Genomic DNA, 23,394 nt, shown 5'->3' on the forward strand with positions numbered 1-23,394 from the left:
TAAAAGGTTTTCTTTGCGCTACATGGACAGAGTGCGTGCTCGTCAATTTAAAAGGGGCAATGAAACCGAGATGAAAGGAGGTGGGGGGGGGCAGTACTGGGTGGGTGGGATCCCCACAGACTGGAAGAGCATGCCCTTTTAGGAAAGAAGACAATGCGGGGGGGTCTGGGCTCCTCTTGCATGCCCTCAATCTCGGCCAAACCACAAACGATTTCCTTTTTTACTTGTCCCTCTTTCTTTCTTTCGTTCTTTCCCTTTCTTTTGCTTTCCTTTTTTTCTTTCTATCAAAATAAATACTGAAGGCCTTGCGATGCCCTCAACAAAAGAAAAACTCGACTGTCTGCTGTCGTTTATCCAGCAGATTGAACTCCAGAGCTGCGGAAACAATGACGACGACAACGACAACGACAACGACTCTCCGACACCTGATTTTAGTGGCGAGGATGATCCGGAATGGTGCGGTATCATTGACTCGTTGCAAAGAATAGCTCTAAACCAATCAAAATGTCGCTCAGACCTGACACGCACCCAAATCATGCTCCAACAAAGCCGAGTCGTAACCGCTGCCAATTTCACACCGGCGCTGCCTGCCAGGGCCTTGTATGCGAATCCGACGCCGACGCCGACGACGCCCATGCAGCAAACCATCCTTGATGAAGGCCAACATCTGCGTATGCTTCATGAATCTGCCTTTGCTGCTGCTGCTATCTCGCCGCCTATTTCGGAAGACATGTCCAGCATGTTTGCTAGCAAGGTATTAATACTGGTGGATGGGCGTGTCAAAAAGTTGAGTTTGAATATTTTTTCTTGTGGTTTGACATGCTCTCTTTCTAGTGTACCACGCCTTCAAGTAGCACAAAAGATCTGGTGCCTCGTCAAGAGCATGCAACAACACTGTGCACCCACTGTGTGGAAGAAATTGGCCGCATCAGCGATGCCATTTGCCACGCAGACCTGAATCAACGTGTCGCTTGGTGCCCGTCGTGCCATGCCTCCGAACCAGTCCAAAAGTTCAAATCCATGGTTGAGCATATGCGAACTGTCCATCTCTCCATGTCCGCTCTCCTGTCGGGCTTCACGCAGCAGCAGCAGCAGCAACAGCAACAGCAACATGATCGACCGATTGCAGATTCTGACGAGATCAACGACGTTGATGCGTGGGAACATCTTGTCAATAAGATTAGCAACGTTTCCCGTTTGTATTCTCAGCAGTTGACCGAAGCTACAAGAGTAATACGCGCTGTCACTGCTGGCGACATGACCCAGCGAATGCAGCTCGAGGTGCTGACCGATGACATCCCAGTACCGCCAAGTCTCATACAGCTGCGACTTGCTTCTGACGAAATGGGTAAATTTTTATAAAGTGCGTGTATGTTTGTTTCTTTGTTTGTGTATGCTGATTATGTTAATTACATATTTAGTGACCCGTTTGGACGGATATGTGTCGGAAACATCACGTGTCATTTACCACTTTAGCACGCAAGGACGCATTGGCGCCGAATCTCTTGCAAAGAACATTGGCGACGTTGGCGTATGGGAAGAACTGGCCACCGGACTGAACACAATGACTCACAGACTTGCCACTGACGTGCAAAACATTGTTGAAGTTTGCAGAGCAGTTGCACGTGGCGATCTCACAACAAAGATTACAGTTCAGGTAGTAACACGACCTCACTTGAAATAGCAGCGCTATTCAACGGTTCTAATCGCCTCAATATATTCAAAACAATTACAGGCCAATGGAGAACTTATTGAGGCCAAAGATACGATCAACTCCATGGTGGATCAGGTATTAAGCAAAGCTGTTATGCCTTGTAAATTGCTTTGATATCGTATTTCATTCGCCAACTTACAAAAATCATCATTAGCTGAATGCTTTTGCCACCGAGGTCAAGCGAGTTACCTTACAAGTCGGCGTCGAAGGCTATCTTGGAGGCCAGGCCGTCGTTGAGGGCGCGCAAGGCACCTGGAAAGAACTCACCGAGAATGTCAATCTGATGGCAAGCAACTTAACGCTACAAGTTCGTGACATTGCCACTGTCTGTAAAGCTGTTGCTCGCGGCGATCTTTCTCACACGGTAAGTTATCCTAAATCATACCCCCCCCCTGTTTCTAACTGCTGGATACCTTTTTTGTTGCTATCAACAAACAATGACTTTGAATGATTGTTTATAAAAAAAAAGATCACCGTTGATGTCCATGGGGAGCTTCTCGATCTCAAATGCACAATCAACACGATGGTCGAGCAGCTGCGTCTGTTTTCCGCCGAGCTCAGTCGAGTCACTTTCCAAGTAGGGTCCGAAGGTCGCCTCGATGCTCAAGCCATTTTGCCATATGACCTCGACGGAATATGGCGTGATCTCACCCTCAATCTCAACACCATGAGCATGAATCTGACTGCACAAATGCGGGATATATCCAAAGTTTTCAAAGCAGTGGCGCGTGGCGATCTCACACAAAAGGTTACTGTTGAATCCTATGGAGAAATACATGACCTCAAGGTAGCAATAATAATGAAACAACTAAATTATCACCGTTATTTGATTGCTAAACGAGCAATGTTTTTTTTCTCTCTCTCTCCCCTTGTAATTAGCAAACAATCAACTTTATGATTGATCAACTCCGTATTTTTGCTACCGAAGTGACTCGCGTGGCACTCGAAGTTGGCACGCAAGGAAAACTGGGCGGGCAGGCCGTTGTCAAAAACGCTGACGGTATCTGGAAAGACTTGACAGACAAGGTCAACGTGATGGCGGCCAACTTAACTTCCCAGGTCCGTTCGATCGCTGCAGTGACTGTAGCTATAGCCGACGGCGACTTTAGCAAAAAAATCACAGTCGACGTGAGCGGCGAGATCTTGGACCTCAAGGTGGCGATCAATGACATGGTCGACCAACTACGCTCCTTTGTTTCTGAAGTCACGCGCGTCGCTCGAGAAGTCGGTACTGATGGGAAACTGGGCGGCCAGGCGACGGTCGAAAACACCAGGGGCACATGGAAGGATCTTGTCGAGCGGGTCAATATCATGGCTGCCAATTTGACGACCCAAGTACGATCCATCGCTGAAGTCACAACTGCTGTAGCCAATGGCGACTTGAGCAAGCAAATTGATGTGCCTGTTCATGGTGAGATTCTCGATCTCAAAATAACCGTGAATCGTATGGTTGAAAAGCTGCGTATGTTTGCTACCGAGGTCACCCGTGTGGCCAAAGAAGTCGGCACAGAAGGCAACTTGGGCGGACAAGCCGTAGTGCAAGGAATCGCAGGCACATGGAAGGACCTGACGGATAGCGTGAACGCAATGGCTGCTAACATTACTGCTCAAGTGCGTGATATTGCTATGGTGTCCAAGGCCGTTGCCAAGGGCGACCTGAGCCAGACGATCACTGTCGATGTCAAGGGTGAGATCCTCGATCTGAAAATTACCATCAACACCATGGTCCAGCAGCTATCGATATTCGCCAATGAAGTATCCCGTGTTGCCCTTGAAGTCGGTACAGAAGGCAAGCTTGGCGGTCAGGCGGTCGTACAGGGCGTTGACGGCACATGGAAGGACCTGACAAACAATGTCAATATGATGGCCGGCAATCTTACGACCCAAGTACGATCGATCGCTGCTGTAACTACAGCCGTAGCACGCGGTGATTTATCACGCAAAATTGATGTCGATGTAAATGGTGAAATTCTCGAGCTCAAGGTAATCTATTTTCGTTTTTTTTTATTCGATGTTTCGTTACTAAAAGATGCATCATCCTAAAATCTTTATAATAATAGAACACCGTCAATTCAATGGTGGATCAGCTGCGCACATTTGCGGCCGAAGTTACTCGTGTTGCCCGTGAGGTCGGAACCGAAGGCAAACTCGGCGGGCAAGCTGTTGTTAAAGGCGTTGACGGCACATGGAAAGATCTGACTGACAATGTCAACTTGATGGCCAGCAATCTTACTGACCAAGTCCGAGACATTGCTGACGTATGTAAAGCAGTTGTATGCGGCGAGCTATCCAAAAAGGTGACGGTGTGCGTGTATGGCGAGATTCTTGATTTGAAAATCACAATCAACACCATGGTCGACCAACTACGCACGTTTGCTGTTGAAGTCACTCGTGTTGCCAAGGAAGTCGGCACCGAAGGCAAACTAGGCGCCAAGGCTCAAGTAGAAGACGTATCGGGTGTGTGGCAGCACATCATCTCTGACGTTAATGTGATGGCTACAAACTTGACAACCCAAGTACGAGCCTTTGCCCAGATCACATCGGCCGCTACCCGCAACGATTTCAGTCAAGTCATCACGGTCGAAGCGTCTGGCGAGCTGGATTCGCTTAAAACCAAAATCAATCAGATGGTCTTTTCTTTACGAGACGCCATTCAGAAGAATGCCCAAGCGCGCGAAGCGGCGGAATTGGCGAATAAAAGCAAGAGCGAGTTCTTGGCCAACATGAGCCACGAAATCCGAACGCCTATGAACGGTATTGTCGGCATGACCACGCTCACACTAGAAACCGACTTGACTCGACCTCAGCGCGAAAATCTGCTGATCGTCAAATCACTTGCCCTCAACTTACTGACGATTATTGATGATATTCTCGACATCTCTAAAATCGAAGCCGGTCGGCTCAACATTGAGCAGATACCGTTCTCACTCCGGAACACAGCACTCAGTGTGTTCAAGACTATGGCTTACAAAGGAGGCAGCAAGCTGAACCTCATCTATGACATGGAGAGCAATATACCGGATTGGCTGATGGGAGATCCACTGCGGCTCAAGCAAATCATGACCAACCTTATCGGCAATGCCATCAAATTTACATCCGAAGGAATGGTCAAGCTATCTGCTACACTCGTTGAACATCCTAGATACAACGATCAACGAGAGATTCAATTCTGTGTGAGCGATACTGGGATTGGGATCTCACAAGACAAGCTAAACGAGATTTTCGAAACGTTCTGTCAAGTCGATGGCAGTACTACGTAAGTTGATCGAGGTTTTTTTATCCACAAGAAGCACGAAGAGAACATCACTTACTCACTGGTTGCTTAATTAGAAGAAAGTATGGCGGCACCGGTCTTGGCTTATCGATAAGCAAGCGTCTCATTGAGCTAATGGGCGGCCGGCTTTGGGTGGATTCTGCACCAGGCAAAGGATCCAATTTCTACTTTGCATTCTCTGTCAGCCTTGGTGACCCAAATAACAGCTGGATGGTACCCAAACCATCTGTACCGCTCACCCAACGCTTTTTATGCATCAACGATGAAGCAGACGACAATTATGACGTTGGTCAGGCGTACCGCGAACAAGTTGGCATGCAATGCAAACGACTCAATATCGATGTAGCCTATGCACAGCTTCTTGCAAATGTCGAGCAGCTCAACATCATGGATGACGACAACACGAACGTATCGGTGACAACACTCAACTTTGATGCCATGATCGCCAGCAGTATCAATCAGGTTCGCCGTCTACGTGATGTCCCTCATATTCGCCATACGCCGGTCATGATTGTCCAACCCGATTTCCGCTGTCTTGACGTGAACGAAAGCATCACATTGGGTATTGCCAGCTATCTCAACAACATGAACGAATTTGCCAGCTTTGCCACGGCTGTCCACGTTGCGTTGGACAACAACATGATGTCGATGCGTACCAATATCGAAGCCAAACAGGCCCTTCGTGTTTTACTCGTTGAGGATAACTTTGTAAACCAGCAATTGGCGGTCAAGATGCTTGAAAAAATCGGCCACAAAATTACAGTTGCGCAGAACGGAAAGGAAGCCGTCAATATATTTGAACAGCTACCTTTTGATATCATTCTCATGGATATCCAGGTAGATAAAAAGAAGAGTAGCTTAGTAGATAAGCATTGATCTAACATACGCTCGTCAATTGAATCAGATGCCGGTGATGGGTGGATTTGAAGCGACGGAATTGATACGCAAGAAAGAGCAAGAACTCAAAGTCAACTCTCGAGTACCCATCATTGCACTCACTGCACATGCTATGATTGGCGACCGCGAAAAATGCCTTGCGCATGATATGGTAACATTGTGATTTTTGAGCAACTACTAGAGTTACCTCGCCAGTATTATTGAAAAAGCTAATCACTTTTCTATGTTTCCTCGAAAGGATGAATACATCAGCAAGCCTCTTCGCTTGGCTGAACTTACTGCTGTCATCAACAAATTTGCTCCTCGTTCTCCTTCTTGCACTTGAAGAAATAATCTGTCCTCTAATGAAATAAACTGGAATGATGAGTTGTACATACATTATACAATGATATCCCAACAACAGATACTGATGTACATTGTGGCTATTTCGTTCCTCGCGGGGGTTTATCATATATACGCTGTCCTTCAATCAGCCGAAAACACTACGTCAACATAACATAGTCGACTTGCTTTATTTTTTCTCTTTTAAGGAACAGCCTATAATGTATGATACTGACTTATGTTTGCTGCGGGTAGAGCTTAATATACTACTTCCTAACTCACACATACCTAATATCTATGCATATGAAAGAGCTATCAGCGTCTTGAAAGAAACTATATTTTGGTAACTGGACATGATGTTCTAATATAACGAGAACAATCAAGACTTCCATCAAAAATGAATTACATCCCATCATATTATTTCCATATATAAGTCCTCAGGTGGACATGTTTGAGGTCCAGAACGATGGCTGAAATAGAGAAGCACACTTTCATATGTCCATATATTATAGTGCTCGAAGGATAGATTTGATATTGAAATTAAGTTTGCAGTATAAGTTACTTCATCGGTTCAAAAATTAGACATTTACAATCAATAGTACCAAATAAAAGATAGTTATTATATATAAATTACAATTACATTACTACAAGGAGAGACAAGCAGGAAAATCAAGCCTATATTCATCTCGCTTTTTGCTATAATATGCTTAAAGTAATGCTCTGCTGCACGATGATCATTCATCAGAAAATCACAAAAGCGGAGCTTGTCCGTCTCTATTTCCTGCCTGTGAAGTAGCAGCTATCAGGTTCAAGCATATGAATTATAGCGTAGTGTAGTTAGCAGAAAATTACAATCATGTGCATAATTTATTTACTTTTCTTACCAGAATATGATGGCGGGGATGTGTATAAAGTGCTTGCTCGAGACAGCGATGGTGCTGTTTCATCATCCATTGTACTAACTTTTTCTATCCCTGCATTTTGACGTCTTCTCCGAACAAAAAGAAAGATGGCAGCAGCAATAAAAGCAGCCTACATATGATATATACATACTTGTTATAGCAGACAGAGAAGCTCACGTTGATACTGAAGACACTTTAGTACCCGGCCGTAAAAACTTACACCAGCAATTGCGCCAATTACTATACCAGCTATTTGACCTCCGTACAAATTTTTTCCAGGATAACGATAGCTGTTATTCCCATCGCCAGGAATACTGTCGTCCGTAGGTGTAGTAGGAGAGTTTCCATCAAGATAAGAAAGCCATATCCATTTCTCCACATCCAGAACCGCAAATCCTGCTGTAATGATCATCCAATATCCATCCCAACCGAACATGATAAACAAACGGCTACCAACGAGAACAGCTTTTGCAAGTATATAATCCAACACAAAAAACAATGCGAATTAGATTTTAAATTCTTTTTTTTTTCGAGTATACCGATTACTAACACAAGTCGTCATTGACATCTTGTTGCATACAACTATGCAACGGTCCTCCCGCCTCTCTTCTTTTCAAAAAGACACGGCAATGACAGAAAATTATAGTGCAAAAATAAACAGAATGACATACCAGAGTGGCCGCAGACACCTTTAGTTATCCCACTTGAATCTTCCATCGTGATGGTTCTATTACTCCATTCTAACTTGTCTGTGTCCAATATATAGAAATAGTCTTCTCGAGGTCTGGACCCAACTAATACGGAAGAGTGTGAGTACGAAAGACAGGTTAGTGGTAGTCCCTTTGTGCTGCTCCACACCATCCTAGAAATAGCTTAGACGATGGAATGAAATTTATACTTACGTGGACCGATACCACCTATCAATATGATTTCTCCCGTGCTCGGTTCTATGATCCAATTGCATTAATACAAGGATGAGTTGATGTTACGATTTTTCCCCCAAACATCTCCACATCTTCCGAGTATCCGAATACATCATAAGACTTACTCAATGTTAGTGTATGACGCATTCTAGTCGACGGGACCACTGGTCCGGTAGTATTTTCTGATCGCCAGGCGCCCGATTTGGTATCAAAGATGGTTATTACGTTCATTGGTACGTCAGCATAATCATGATAATCTGTCATGCCATACTGGTTTAATATGCTCATTGGCATTATTCCTCCAATATAATAGATGGATGATCCGTCTTTTCCCAATACTGCCTCATGATATTGTCGTCGCTCTGTGATTGTGTGCACAGGACTTCCAAGGGACCAAGCATTTTCCTAAGATTATTTCACACATACCAAACGTGGCTCAATTGCACGCACACATCGTACACATACACTGCTTTCGCTGCTATATTACTAATATCACTTACTGCGACATTGAACCAATGCATGCGGAATGGAATGTCTACTAGTGTACCTTCTTCGCCCGTAGTATTTTGATCTCTAAAACGATAAAGAGTATAAAAGCATTCATCATCATGTTCCCAAAATACACTGAAAAGTAGTTGACGGGGCGTACATATTATGCATGCTTATACATAAACGGTATGCCTTCCTTACCTGCGTCCACCCCAAAAGTATATAGTATTATTTGGTCCCAATGTGGCGGTGTGGCCGTACCTGATTTATATACCAAAAAGCATTAATCAATTTTGTTTCAATTCTCTTTTTTATGCAATTGAATGGGAAGAGGAAAAAACTCGGTATTGTTTCAAACCATATTACTTACACACGCATATGAGGAGAAGAAGTATTCTTAGTCCAAGTTCCGGAGTCGGTGTTATAGATTGTTGTACGGTGTTGTGGAATTGTTGTGCCATCACCAAGTCCCATGCCTCCGTCCATTACAATAGTATTGAGGGTAGGTACAGCCACCAAGGTATGATAAAGATTGGGACCAACGTCATTTTCGGCAACAAACGTAAATTTCATATCATAAGGTGTTGTGTTTTGGGATGGATCTAGAGAGAAAAATAATGGCTTGTCGGCAATGACGGAAACCATGTTATCTGAGGAGCTATCGAAGTCCCCTTGCCCTCCATAGCACCAGATACGTCGTGACAAGTATACGCACTCTAATTTGTGTGTATGTGGTTATAGATAGTTTAAATGTAGGAGAGCTCATCATTATTATTACAGTATTAGACAATGATCTCGTTATGTAAAAAGCATGCTATCATGCCATTTTACATACCAGTATCGCTCCGAATATCGACATTGATCGCCTGGGAAACTGCCGATAGTATTGTTGTGATCAATAATAGTACGAGCGCTGCCCGCGAATAAAGCGCTGCCGTTGCTGTTTTAGCTGATAATGATTTGCTGCCACGAATCATCAGGAATCGGTGAATGTGTTAATAATTTTAATCAAACAAAGAAAAAGGTTTCTGAATATGCATATGTATATACTTTCCATTATATTGACTCGTTGTTCTGACCTACAAAGTTAGTGCGCTTTATCATTTAGCATCGTGATACAGACGGGGCGCAATTTGGTGTGAAGGATAACCTTATATTTCTCTCTCACACATATTGTGTATATAGCGTTTGCTTTAAATTAAAGGAATAATTATCTGACAAGTGCTGTCTTTCTTCTATTTATAAAGGGTGCCCAAATAAATTTAGCATTTGTCATTTTTTGTATTGTGAAAAGATAAAATAACTATGGCCTTTGAGGAGTACCTTTATTTATCGAATATTTAAACCAGCATGTGACTTTGTTGTGGGGCCCAGTACTTCCTTCTTTTTCTGGCCTTGTGGTAGAACGCTGTGGAACACGCCATCATTGAATATCCACGAATATTTAGACTGCGTTCAGTTTGAGGCGTGGTGTGTAGCATAATAGCAACAGTTGTCTGGTCTAAGATAGATGTAAAAAATGGTGTATTCTACAGCTTCTCGGAGCATATTTGTGTTTAGAACTGTAGCTCACTGTTTGTCATAACTTCTATAAGCTGCTGCTAAGTCTATCATTCATTTGCCATTGTTGTGAACATTTTCCTGCCTCGGAATCGCGCAAAATGGTTGTAAATATAGTGGCAAATGTCACAGTTGAAAAGTATGTGATTTATTGTGGCAAGACTTATAGACCTCTCCTATAGAAATATGGTCACTTGCTTGCGGTGCGTATGCTTAAGAGTAATTGAGGCTTGGCGTCATGTCTGTGGCAAATGTAAAATGTGCAACAAGAAGTAACTTTCATCTTTAAATGCATATCAGGTAATTAATAGGATACACAAGAGGATATGATGACCTTTATCAAAGAGATGTTTTTGATTAGGAAGTAGCGTAGCTTTAGGAAAAGTCAATAAACATGATCCAAAATGACAATGCCCTCTGGGCCTTTTGAGACCTTTAGCGTCGTGGAAGGTTGTTCCAGGTGTTTGAAAGGCTACAAACGGCAACTAACGGCAATTTATATCTTTCGGATTACGCCGTAGAAAAAACCAGAGAGCAACTATAATGAAAATCCAACTTGGCCGAAAATCAGAAAAAAAAATTGAAAGGCGACTTGCTATGAAAACCACGTTTTGAAGCAAACAACCCTTTGTTCTCGGCTTGATGGTGGCATCTTTTAAAAGAATGAGAATATGTACGTGTAAGAGTTGTGTACTTATCCTTGTTTCAGGTATATACTATGAAATTGATATTTTATTTTGACTGTAAACGCTGGTGCTTTCTTGTAATGCTGGTACATTTTGCCAGATGAAAGTACGGCATAGTTTGGTACAATGGCTGTTTGTGATGGTGAACAAGAGTGTGGTAAGTAGAGCATCATCAGTGCAAAAAGTATGCCCTGTATAAAAATTTCGCTTGTAGAGTAGTGGTGCGTTCCTGCATGCTGGGTAGGTTGGCAATATGTCGTGTTACTTTAGCTAAGAGTAAGGGTTCGCTCCGTATATTATGCGGAGGCATTGGTTTTGGGCTGTGTCGAGTGCTTTCAATTGTGTCTTGGTTAATGAGGTTATCGCGAGACCAGCTTCAAATTTAGGTCGCTTAAATTTGAGCGTTACAAGCGGCTTGATAAAAGGCTTGATAATCCTGAGGGGTTAATATCATGAAATGCTCTGTATAAAGAGATGTTGTACTCTACGAGAATGGCTATATGTTTCCTAGCAAAAGTAAGTGTTATTCTGATGTGATAAAAAGGATATGTTTATCCTACCAAATGTTGTTAGTAAGTTTACGTCCGTGGTAATGATAGCCCCTTATTCTTTTGCTTCTACAGTAATCTAAGTTTCTGCTCTGAATGCTAGGGTTAACTTTAGGTGCCCATAACTTTTTCTTGGAAATGGATGACAAAATAAACCTATAAAAAATATGCAAATATAAATAGTAAAGGCTGTTTTCTTGCATTTCATGCATATATAAAAAGTAATGAGACCTTGAAGGTGTGAACCTGATCAATAACATATAATATCTGCTCAGTCATTAAAGGTTGCTGTTATTTCCCTTATAACCTCACATGTGCTCATCCGAATAATTTTGGTGTTACAGTACGCGGTTTACCTATGCTTAGGACGAAGTTGTCAATATAATGATCACGTAATTCACACAATCCACTTGAACAGATATCCAATTTATATTACTTAATGCTATATGAATGATTAATAATATCAATTCACCTATTTAATACACACGCTGTTCGGCTCCTGCTCTGTATATGATATGATACAACAAAAGAAATTGAATTCCAGAAGTTACTAAAATGAAAAGGGTATAAAATCTATATCTTGATTGGGGGTAAATCACTTTACTAGCTATGGGTTCTATTCTGCTGTTCAAGCTTAATGTATATTGACGCTACTTGACATCTTTTTATCAGAGCAAGTTGAGCGTAAACGCAGGGCAAAGAAGGATAAAAAGTACAGCAATTTCTATAGACCTACAGTAATGTCATGGCGGTTATCCATCTATATGGGATATGATTATTTAAATGGATGGTTGTTGTGTGTATCTATATTTTCTTCCCAAAATGTTGGCTTCCCGATAAATAAAAACGCAGGAGCTATACCACATGCATGCAGGCGGTATCACATTGACACTTAAGGCGTTTTGCGGGAGGCCGTGAAGGTGATGCATAAAAACTCAGAGAATGTTGTCTATTATAACTGGTTCCTCTGCCTTTTTTTCATCATTACAACATGTCTTCAATAACGCAAAGTCTTGCAGCTGCAACAGCTAAAGCGAGAATCAAAGCTGTTACTAACCATTTATCCCCACAATATAATAACACTTGCTTAAAAAAATGTAAAAAGAGGATATAATCATGTATAGTTTATGTCCCGCCCGTTTAAATAAGTATTTTTGTGCGTTTTCTAGATCAAATTGACCGTCGACCCGAGCAAGTGCCATATCATACACCAATGGACCCCATTCGTTTTCTATTGAGAAGTGCCATGGTGTACCGCAACAAAACTGCCGTCATTCACGGCGATCAAGCCTACGACTATGAAACCTTGGCGGACCGTGTTTTGCAACTTGCGAATGTCTTGATCCAAGATTTTCATGTTCGACCAGGCGATCGTGTGGCGGTCTTGTGTCAAAACACACCTGCTTATCTCGAAGCAACGTTTGCAGTTCCTGCTGCAGGATGTATACTAGTGCCACTCAACACACGGTTGGCTCCACCAGAGAATGAGTACTTGATCAAACACTGTGGAGCAACAGTGTTAATCATACAGGAACAGCATCTGTCTCGTATTACTCCTGGTGTTAAAGAAACGATAAAGATGATCCGTGTGGCGGATCAGCAGAATCCGGGCCAACCTTCTTGCCAATACGAGCTATTATTGCAGGAGAAGAAGAAGAAAGAAGAAGCTAGTGGTACTATGCTGATGAAATGGAACGAATTACCTTTAACGACAGACGAGAATGCCCTTATCACAATCAACTATACATCAGGCTCAGCTGGCAAACCAAAGGGCGTCATGCAGTCGTATAGGAGCTGTTACTTGATGGCAATGAACATGTGTGTGCATGCACGTCTAACGCTGGACACGAAATATCTATGGACCGCTCCAATGTTTCATTGCAATGGCTGGAACTTTACATGGGCTGTTGTGGCAGTAGGAGGTTGGTTCAGAATGCCGTGCACGTCAGCAGCAATAAGCTAACCCCCACTGTTACGGTTAAGCTCAATATACTGATGCTGACTCCCTTCTTCACTGATGCTGTACAACAAAACAGGTACCCATGTTATGCTCGATAAAATTGATTATCCTCGCATATGGAAATTGCTACAAGAGCATCGCGTAACACATTATGGCGCTGCACCCACCGTGCAGAACGAGTTAGCCCATCATAAAGATGCTGTTTGTCTTGACCATCCCGTTTCCTGCATAATTGGGGGTTCGCCACTTTCAAGCAAGGTGATCGGCAAACTCAACACACTCAACATTTATCCAGTGCACGCATATGGCTTGGTAGGTTGTCAAACAATCGATGAAAAAAAGATGCGACCAGACTTCTCAGCTGACAAGTGTAACTTTTCTTTGAACCTCAAAGACAGAGACATCTGGACCAAGTGTGCATACGTATGACAGAGCGGCTCTGTCTCAGTATCCAGAGGAGCAACATGCAGAGCTAATATCTCGTCAAGGCTTCAGTATTATTTCGCAAGATGAAACGCGGGTACTCGATCCAAAAACTGGCAAAGATGTAGTAGCAAATGGAAAACAAGTCGGGGAGATATGTTCGTCTGGTAACACGACAATGTTGGGTTACTATAATGACGTAAAGGCGACGAAAAAGGCGTTTCAAGGAGGTGTTTTCTGGTCAGGCGATTTGGGTGTGCGACATCCTGATGGGGCGGTTGAAGTGATCGATCGAGCCAAGGACGTTGTTGTGTCCGGAGGAGAGAATATCAGCTCTATTGAGGTAGAAAATACAATCATGATGCTGGAAGTAGTATCTGATTGGTAAGTAAAAACATAACAATGATGAATGTGATTATTCTGATCATGATGATGACGGATGTTGCTTGACGGTGGTTATTGATGATGCTAAAACTTTTGATTACTAGTGCCATTGTTGGTGGTCCAGATGAAATTTGGGGTGAACGCCCTTTCGCTTATATTGTCGTCTGGGAAGGCAAAGCAATCACGGCCGAAGCAGTTATTTTCCACTGTCGTAGAAACTTGGCAGGATACAAATGCCCGTCGAAAATTATCTTTGTAGACAAGCTTCCAAAAACCGAGTAAGAATTTTGCCTTCTTCGCAACGTGCTGCCATGATAAAAGTTTCTCTAACTGGACAGTAATAATTATATTAACCCTGATTATTATATGATAGGACCGGTAAGAATTTTGCAGCAGCAGCTATGTTTTATGTTGACACGGATCAGTCCATATTGTTTACTGACTATGAATGATTTTATAGGTAAAACTAAAAAGTATTTGCTGCGGGAACAGCTCTGGAAGTCCCACACAAAGCGCGTCAACTAAATTGTCAGCACTTTGAATAACCCTGCTATAGAATTGCTGTCAAGGAAAAAGCTATTAATAAAGCACTAACTGCGTTCTTGCTCATAACGGAAATAGAAAGAATAGTTTGTGATTAATGTGTATGCATGAAATATGAGCACGTCTCTTTCAGTTCTGGTGTCACCTAAACTGCAGCACACGAAGCGCTGTGATTGGATGTCGGGAAATTGAGAGAAAAGAGCTATCCGTTTGCAACGAGAGAAAGGACAGCCCGGTTCCTCCAACGCTCAAAAGGTAGGTAGCACATTGGTCTGTGCTTGTAAAAGAAAGCAGCTCTAATTTCCAATCTTAGTTGTCAAGAAAAAAAAAAACGACCAAACAGGGCGATCCATTTCACAAAGCGATTCTTTTGCGTCCTTGAATAGCGCTGCGCAAGAAGAAAATACAACCTTTCTTTTAATTCTGCTCTCTCTCTCTCTCTCTGTCTTTATAAAAAACCATTGGTTCCTTGGAAAAGATCATGTCGGCCAACGGGCCCAGTAAAAAACAAGGTAAATGGAAAGAACGAAAAAGCATCTGGTTGCTTAAAATGAATTGAAGACGACAAAAGATGCACTTAAATAGAGTAGAAAAAGTTTAGCGCAAATATACCATAGGAAGAAAGGGGTGGTTAATGGTGGTTCTTTTGCAAGTTATTCTTTTGTATGATCCCGTTTATTAATTCGAATCCATTGCATAGACTACTTGACAGAAGAACAGCAAAATATCTTGAGTAAAAAAGGAACTGAAATTGAACGGTTTCAAACAGGTAGGATTATCAACAAGTTCTGTATATGAAGCACACACGCTCTTCTTTCTTGTTTTTGATCCAGTAGTCTGCGATGATATGTTTAACGGTGAAGAGCAACAACTAAACGCTTCTTTAATTTGACAGATATCACTACTTTAGCAAAACCATTAATTACAGCGGCAGACGGAAACGCATTCGATTGGTCAAAGCACGTAACACCCGGCACACTCTCCGTTTTTCAAGAAGACTCTAGTTGGAACCGATTACCATACAATTCGGAAAGTGGACTGTTGAAGCGCAAATACCCCTCAGATATCCGTGAAGCAACCGGTGGATCGACGTCTTCGTCGGCGTGGAAAAAAATGCGAGATCTCACTGATTCTTTTGATGAGGCTGACAACGACAGTCTATCCGATGGCGACGAACTGTCGCCTACAGTAACAAAATTCGAGACAAGTGAACGTAAAGCATTTGGAACAAAGACGATGGAGGAGGATGTCATTGTGGTCAAGTGCAAAACTTGCCAACGTCCTATTCTTGCAAGCAGTTTTCGGGCCCATTCAGGTAATAAAAGAATGCTCGGATAGAAAGGGACGTGCGAGAGCGAGAAGAGAGATAGATGTTATGAGAAGGAAACTTTGACGATGTTATTATTACCGTATCTAGAAACATGTGGTCAAGGTGATAAACGGCCACGGGCATTGACCCAGATTGAATCTTCGTCTTCATCCAACAACGGCAACAACAACGATAAGTCGAATATCAAGGGATTCTTTTCTGACGACGACGACGATGATGACGACGACGACGATCCAATTGCACTGAAGCGACAAAACGACCCTTCGTTCAAAAAGAAGAAACAGACAGATAAGAAAAACAATGGCAGCGGTAGTGGTGGTGATGTGATTGAAGGTTAGTAGCAGCAGTTTACACGTGATTTTGGATCTACCAATAGGTGGAATGGCGTGGTTATGAAAACTGAATTTAAAAAGTTACAGAAGCACTGGATCCAACCTCTGTACCTGCAAAACGACCCCCATCGACAAACGAGAAACCGGAAAAGAAGAAGACTAAGAAGGAACAGAAAAAGGCCAAAGCGACACCCAAGCAGAAAGGTAAATATACTGTGGGGTGTGAGATGTCTCGTACTATATCGTATGAAGGAAAAGCGACTAAGTTGTCAATACACGTATCACAGCACCTCTGGACTTGGATAAGCAATGTGGTGTGATCCAAGGACCCAACAACACGCCGTGCACTCGGTCGTTGACATGCAAGAGTCATTCCATGGGTGCAAAGCGTGCGGTAGCGGGACGATCCCAGCCCTATGATGTGCTACTGTCAGCATATCAAAAGAAAGCGATTGGCCGGCCACAGTGTAAGAACAATGGACCGAGCTTCGGACGTTGGAGAAGTGGGGGAGGGGTGGTAGGGGAGGGAACAAGTCGGATTGCGTGAAAAAAAAAGTCAACTCTGGATAAGGTTACGGGAAACGATTGTTTGCAAATGTAACAAGCAAAATATAGCTACAGGTGGAAGCACAGGTGCCAACAAAGGTGCGACGGTGGTGGCCAAAGCGACGACAAAATTGAATGCCAAAAAATTACAAAACAGGACAGCATCACCTGCTCCTGCCGGCGGTGCTGGCGGCGCTGGTGGTGTCGGTGGTAGCACTGCTGGTGGTGGTGGTAGTAGTGCTGCTGCTGCTGCTGCTACGGGTGGTGCTGGCGGAGTCAATGCGCAAGACAGCACGCAAACCAACGACGAGCAATTCGTAAACTCGGACGAGGAGGTGGAAAACGTAATGCATGCCATACGCACGAGCTGCCCTATGCCTCTTGCCGAAAAGCCATTCTACTTTGTAAAGCGACGAAGGCAGTGCTATCGACTGCGAGACATCCTGTTTGATACCATTACACCCAAGTTCGTGTCCATGGCTCACAGTGACAGCAACAGCAGCTTGTCGAGCCTCTACAATAATAACAACAATAACAACAATACCAATACCTCCCCTTCTGTTCATAATAACGGCAGCACGCCATCTCCCTTACACCCGCAACAACAGCTCCATCTACCACAACACGCATTCCAACCTGCCCATACCATGATGAACTCACCCGCAAACACAGCAGCCATGAACCGTATCAGTCAGCCGGCAACAGGCCTAGCCGGTCCTTCTCTAGGAATGATAGGCTTTTCAGGATCCATGGACGCAGGAACAATGTTTGCATCAGCCAACGGCAACATGCGAGATACTTTGCAAAAATAAAAGAAAAGACTGTTGTTGTACAGAGCAATTAATGTTGTGTGCCTTCTTTTTTTTGGGGGGTGGGTTGGAGTAGTAGGTAAAGAAGGTTGGGGGGTCGGTTGGTACTTCTTGGCTGTGGTTACTACGCAGGAGTTGCTATAGCAACATGCTGCTAGTACCCCGCAGACAAGGTTTGATGAAGGCCGCCTACATGAAGTTTCTCACGAAGCCCATCATAAGTGTGATAGGCAGGGCGAAGGGCCAGGTTTGTTATCTCTGTCCAATGAGAACAGAAACCAGCGCGAGAAGTGACAGAACTCAGTTTCCGAATTCACGGGGATTGTTGTTGCTGTTTCATTATTATTCTCTCGGACGTTTCTAGTAGCGTGGGGGGGCGGCGGGTCTATATTTTACTTTTCCAAGATAAGCTTCAGCAGGCTGTAACCGATGGTAAACCATAAAACGTCCAAGCAGAGATCTTGTCCACCCGCCCTTCCGGAGTATGCTAAAGAGGGAAGCGGTATAATACATACGCAGGCAGCTTGCTGGTACCTCATTCGCTCAGGGTCCTCGATGTTCGGGGAACACAGACAGGGGCGGCACACACAAGTTCAAGACCGCGCGGAATTATTACACGTTTAAAACGGTTTAAAACAGAAATTGAGATAAGATAAAAAAAACCAGCAGGCGGATGCGGGGAAACAAAGTTTTTCTTGTGTGTGCATATTTTCTGGAATAGCGAGCACACGGCTTTAGCTGGAGCCAGAATCAATGCAAACGCACTTTGGGCTGGGGAGCTCGCCGGACATTCGGGTTACACGGGGCGTTTTTTACTTTTCTGACCTGGCATTTTACATTGTAGGACATGTCTGATCGGCAACCGTATCTGCTTTACAATCTCGATATTAAACACTGTTTGTAACTCTAAAGAAAAATATTTTCTCCTCTTTCTCTCTTTCTCTCTCTCTCTTTCGTCTAATACTTCTTCCAAAGTACTTCTTCATACATGCAAACATCAGAGTACTCGTCCAGCGACCGTCCCATCCTCCCTCCCATCTCCAGCATTGACAGCCAACTTCCGTCGTCGTCATCCACTTCCTCCTCTTCCTCCTCATGGAGTTTCGGCGGCCCAGGTGGTGGGGGTCCTTCCATGTCCTTGCCTTCACCGCCACTCGGCAATCACAAATCCGCTCCAGCAGCAACCATCTCTTCGCAGACAGCATTCGACCAAAGCCGTCGACTTTCTCCTCTAAATTTCCAATCGCACACACAAGCACAAGCACAACACCAATACCCACATACTTTGCATTCACAGCCACTTCCGCATTCACCGCCACAACATCACCAGCAACCGTCGCCACAAAAACTAGCCCCATGGCCACAACCTGACTACCGAGCATCACAACATCAACAAATCGAAACACAGCGAGCGGCTGCTACACGCAAGCGGGTATTCCAAGACATGGACCAGGTGTGTGTTTCGCTTGACAAGCAGCTCTACCTTTTCCTTCATGTACTTACTAGCTCACTCACTCACTCACCTACTCATTTGCTGCTCTAAAGGTTGTCAATAATTGCACCACAATGCGCGAAACAATGCTTCGTCAACAATCCAATATGCCTGTCGATGCACACCTTTTGGCTAACTCTCAACCATGGCTCGACGACATGATTGGTCATGCAAACGAAATTTTAAACGCACTCTTACGAATGCAAAAACAGCAACTCGCTGCTCAAGAAGAAAAACGTCAAGCCTATTACTCCACACTGGTCACTCCAACAAGTGTTTATGTAAGTTTTTTGTCATTGGATTCACACAACCAACCGATTGCAGCAGACAAGGTATAGAGACTCACCGTACTTTCAATCTTCAGGTGGACCAACGACCGGAGATGCACGATGACGACGAAGCAATGCATTATGACGACAGTAATCCTTTGCGTAGCCTTCGCCAACGCAAGCGAAGAGTATGTACACATCATTTTCTCTCTCCGTCTAAAGACTATGGTTAACATGTATCAATAATTGATTTCTATAGAAGCGAAACGTGTTCCAAGGACGCTGTCATTCATGTAATATCTCAGAAACACCCGAGTGGCGCCGAGGTCCTGACGGTGCTCGTACTCTCTGCAATGCCTGTGGTCTTCACTATGCCAAGCTGGAACGTAAGCGAGCTGCTGCTGAAGCAAACAAGGAAAAAGACCCAACAGCGTCAACGAATAAAGACGATCAACAGCAATTGCTTGTATCTCCCTCATCCTCTCCTACAACCACTGCCAGTTCATCTATGCAAGATGATGCTGTCGTAACGCCATGAAAATAGCCCAAAAAACGCCCATTTATATCGTCTTTATCGTTATCCCGCTCTTTCCTCCTTCATCCTCATTCTTCTGAAAGATATATCTCTCTATAGCCATGCAGCTTTTATAATCTGTACTTATAGCCCTTCCTTCTTCTTCCTCTGTAACACGCTTCCTGTAACAAATCATTACGACAAAGCCACGTCAACTTCACATGCACATACAGCACTAATTGTAGTAATACCACCACTTCATGTTTTTATATATACTGTATCATCCAATGTCATCATTTATTCCCTTTGCTAGCTTTTTGGGAAAGAAGCATCGCTTCTCTTCTTTTCCGAATCTAATAGTATGAATTCCTATATTTTATGTTCATTTGCTTTCTTTTAATCATTAACAAAAAACCGTCTCTTTTCTCGCCATCAATAAACACACGTACTCCTCTCTTTCTTCTCTGAGAACTCGCATCCATTAGACTGATGACAAATTACCAATTCCCATGACATGAAAGAAACGTAAACAAAAGATATAATGTGGGTAGAGTGTCTTTGGTGCTCAACGATTCATTCGTATTAGGCGCATCCGTTGACACTAATAACTAAAGGCAGCAGATCCATTTTTCATAGCAACCTTATGCTACTACTGTTTTCGAACAACAGTGGACAATGTAAACCTTTCCTGTAGCAAGTCCTCAGTACACCCCAGAAGAAAAAAAGTCTAAAACAAATGTATATAAACAAATAGAAACTTTCAACAAGGTTAGAACACCAAAACAAGCACTAGTCTATTTTCATGATCATTATCTCCCTAGGTAGACTCGTATACTGATGTCCTATAGGCGTAATATAATATAATCGATAATGCACCAAAAGATTTACCTTCCAATCATCTTTAGTATCGTCATCCATCTACAACGTCATCAAAAAGACAATCTAGTATCACCTGTATAAAGTTAAATTTAATTGATGGGCTTTCCCCAAACCTTGCTTGTTACTATTTTCAGTAGTAGTTATTATCATCATTCCAAATCTTCTTGTGAACTTTATCTTGATCGCCTATTTGGTCACATATGTATCGGTTTTTTCAGCCTAGCTACGAATAGTTCCATTCATTTGATACACGTACCCTTTGGTAAAGAGGGCTTAACTGCCAATTAATGTTTCTTTCTATATAAGATTTCTCTTTCCATTTATCATCATAAATGAGCGATTACATACCTATTTTGCGGTTCTCGTCTGTTCTCGATACGTATGTATGCATTGCACAAAGTTAATACTTATAAAGGAATATACATATACCATATGACAATTCTTCTTCACCGAAAGCCCATAGACGAGAGGACATACTGATCTGAGTCAAGAAAACGTAAGCGGTAACTGTTGTACCGTCTTTCACGTATTCTTCCAATGACCAACGATGAACAGCCACGATCCTTGCTATTTCTAGAAAAGCATCATGAATTTATTCCGCGGTTTTGCTCCCTTACTCTTTTTCCAAACGCACGGAACAACCGTTCTCAATATATAAAAGTAGGATCGATAGGAGAACCAAGGAAAAGGAAACATTGCAGCCATCCCAAATGATCAAGTGCTGGTACGTGGAAGGTATACGACAATAAATAACAGTAAAAAACATAAGAAACCAGACAATACCTGTGTGTTGAGCGCACAATGAAGAGCACTTTGGGTTGAGAGTCAATTTACGATCTTTAATATTACATGAGAAACCAACATAGATTAAAGTACACATACGCACACCTTCAAGGTAGAAAACAGTTAACGGTTTCTGTATATATACATGCCAGCATCAACATGTAGCAGCTTTGTAGATTGGAAATTGCTGCAAATATAAGGCTTCAATATACATATATATACATTAAATATCTTACGTCGATGAAGAAGAAAGTGTCTCTTCCAGCGGTGCATTAACATGTAACGATCTGACGACAACAAGAACGTGCTTCTACAGCATAGCTTGATAAGTGGCTCAATTAGGACTTTTTGCAGGATAAAGATAGGCTGCAATTATTGACAAGAGAGACATCAGGCGCATGTGAAATATTACTCTATTGCTCAGATCATATTGAAAATATGATGAAAAGCCTCATTTGTGCTATCGGGAGGGATGACTATCCGAATATGAGTGTTCGCAAACATCTAAACTTACGATTACTATTTGACGAATCCAATGAGTCAGTTCTCCACAGATGGCATCTGTCTAAGTTATTTGGTATACTGATATCCTAAAAACGAACATATTGGGTCACATGTGCGTGTAGGATTCCATATCAGTTCCTGTCATGGCAGCATGCAGTGACGACTTTATTTGCTACTGTGTGTTATACAAGACTCTTTTGTGTGACACATCGGGAGGGGGATCTTTTTACTGCGCGGAGCAAAGAAAAACACAGCACCAGGCTCAGCGCCTTTTCAAGGAGCAAAAGGCGGAGGAAAGCGAGAAAGTTGTCATCCAGATGTTAAAGGCCTCGACTATAAAAGGTAGCTTTCGAAAAATTAACAAGTACGTATACAGAACATTGCGAGAGAACGTAGAAGCTGTTGGGATCTCTCTTTTCTAGTATGATTCTATATGACGCCAGTTTGAAGAAGATGAGAGAGAGAACGTGAGTAAAAGTTCAATTCATTGGTTTTCAGCTTTTATCAAAAACTGATATGAGCAAGCGACACACGAGGAAATAACAAAGCGATCCTGAGACTTATTGTTATGAGCCCCGGACTACGGAGGTGAAGGTTGCAACAGTTAGGGCCTTTCTTTTTGCACAAGTTTAAACCATAATCTCGAACACTGATTGGTTCCTGACCTGAGAAAACTCAAACAGCATTATCTTTTGACGAGTAAAATACATCCTCAGCAAAGGAGAAAAAGGAACCATGAGAGTGCTTATGCGTATCTTTTCTAGTAGGTGCATCCGATTTTTCATCACAAGCCTCTGCTGTAGCTATGCGAACAGGCTCTGCTTTGGTTTTTCTATCTCTCCGGAAAAAAAGGAGCGTCATTTTCTTACAAGTCACACGCACTTTCATATGTATCTAAAGAAAATGTGCTAGGCTGCATAAGCGTGCCGGCAGCTTGTATATTGGTTACTGTGTTATACAGTGCTTCCAACAAGCAATGTCGCAGCCAGCCAAAAACGAAGTCGTTGGCCAATCAAAATCGATGTCGTTGGTTGGTCAAAATCAATTTCGCACTTTTGGAAATGGAAGTCGTATTTTTAGAAACCATGTCGTTTGCATTTGAAAATGATGTCGTGTTACGATGATTTCTTGGCACTCGAAAAAATATAAAAATGAGGTCTTTCTTCTCCTGAGTCTGTTTTTTTCTTTTCTTCAATTGCTTAAATTTTAACATGAGTACAATATTTTTATTTGAAGATGGGCATGGAAATGTCGTTGATGAGAATGGAGGTCCTGAACCCATGGAATATATTGTTGAGCAGAATGAGTTCAT

The 23,394-nt window shown here is 42.8% G+C and overlaps 6 protein-coding genes across 6 annotated transcripts; 5 read left to right on the plus strand and 1 right to left on the minus strand.

The window, feature by feature from the left end:
• Positions 1 to 96: 96 nt before the first annotated feature.
• Positions 97 to 6,608, plus strand: BDB00DRAFT_833680 (uncharacterized protein). Its single transcript, XM_053124283.1, has 11 exons — positions 97 to 754; positions 835 to 1,348; positions 1,422 to 1,657; positions 1,736 to 1,789; positions 1,869 to 2,078; positions 2,184 to 2,501; positions 2,594 to 3,697; positions 3,775 to 4,970; positions 5,045 to 5,825; positions 5,893 to 6,036; positions 6,124 to 6,608. The coding sequence occupies exons 1-11, from the start codon at positions 311 to 313 to the stop codon at positions 6,208 to 6,210; spliced, it is 5,088 nt and encodes a 1,695-aa protein (XP_052977521.1). The 5' UTR covers positions 97 to 310; the 3' UTR covers positions 6,211 to 6,608.
• A 1,039-nt stretch (positions 6,609 to 7,647) lies between these two features.
• On the minus strand, positions 7,648 to 9,617 carry BDB00DRAFT_833687 (uncharacterized protein). Its single transcript, XM_053124284.1, has 7 exons — positions 9,356 to 9,617; positions 8,891 to 9,236; positions 8,722 to 8,781; positions 8,532 to 8,604; positions 8,157 to 8,436; positions 8,011 to 8,055; positions 7,648 to 7,902 (listed from the first exon to the last, which is right to left on the minus strand). The coding sequence occupies exons 1-7, from the start codon at positions 9,495 to 9,497 to the stop codon at positions 7,691 to 7,693; spliced, it is 1,158 nt and encodes a 385-aa protein (XP_052977522.1). The 5' UTR covers positions 9,498 to 9,617; the 3' UTR covers positions 7,648 to 7,690.
• A 2,868-nt stretch (positions 9,618 to 12,485) lies between these two features.
• BDB00DRAFT_767249 (uncharacterized protein) lies at positions 12,486 to 14,363 on the plus strand (the record flags this gene model as incomplete). Its single annotated transcript, XM_053119655.1, has 4 exons — positions 12,486 to 13,236; positions 13,351 to 13,532; positions 13,675 to 14,081; positions 14,186 to 14,363. Coding segments are annotated over 4 exons (1,518 nt in total), but the record flags the coding sequence as incomplete, so codon positions are not given.
• Positions 14,364 to 14,768: 405 nt separating this feature from the next.
• BDB00DRAFT_833691 (SCA7, zinc-binding domain-containing protein) lies at positions 14,769 to 17,669 on the plus strand. The gene is made up of 8 exons (XM_053124285.1): positions 14,769 to 14,879; positions 14,938 to 15,136; positions 15,325 to 15,393; positions 15,520 to 15,939; positions 16,042 to 16,287; positions 16,374 to 16,490; positions 16,574 to 16,753; positions 16,902 to 17,669. Exons 2-8 carry the CDS (start codon positions 15,106 to 15,108, stop codon positions 17,642 to 17,644), a joined length of 1,806 nt encoding a protein of 601 aa, XP_052977524.1. The 5' UTR covers positions 14,769 to 14,879; positions 14,938 to 15,105; the 3' UTR covers positions 17,645 to 17,669.
• Positions 17,670 to 18,575: 906 nt separating this feature from the next.
• Positions 18,576 to 20,393, plus strand: BDB00DRAFT_833697 (uncharacterized protein). The gene is made up of 4 exons (XM_053124286.1): positions 18,576 to 19,094; positions 19,187 to 19,414; positions 19,498 to 19,590; positions 19,662 to 20,393. The coding sequence occupies exons 1-4, from the start codon at positions 18,630 to 18,632 to the stop codon at positions 19,938 to 19,940; spliced, it is 1,065 nt and encodes a 354-aa protein (XP_052977525.1). The 5' UTR covers positions 18,576 to 18,629; the 3' UTR covers positions 19,941 to 20,393.
• A 1,794-nt stretch (positions 20,394 to 22,187) lies between these two features.
• BDB00DRAFT_833698 (uncharacterized protein) lies at positions 22,188 to 22,648 on the plus strand. The gene has a single exon (XM_053124287.1). It carries the CDS (start codon positions 22,226 to 22,228, stop codon positions 22,502 to 22,504), a length of 279 nt encoding a protein of 92 aa, XP_052977526.1. The 5' UTR covers positions 22,188 to 22,225; the 3' UTR covers positions 22,505 to 22,648.
• The last annotated feature ends 746 nt before the right edge of the window (positions 22,649 to 23,394 follow it).

The sequence above is a fragment of the Zychaea mexicana genome, assembly GCF_025766255.1.
Source record: "Zychaea mexicana strain RSA 1403 chromosome Unknown BDB00scaffold_60, whole genome shotgun sequence".
Taxonomy (NCBI): domain Eukaryota; kingdom Fungi; phylum Mucoromycota; class Mucoromycetes; order Mucorales; family Lichtheimiaceae; genus Zychaea; species Zychaea mexicana.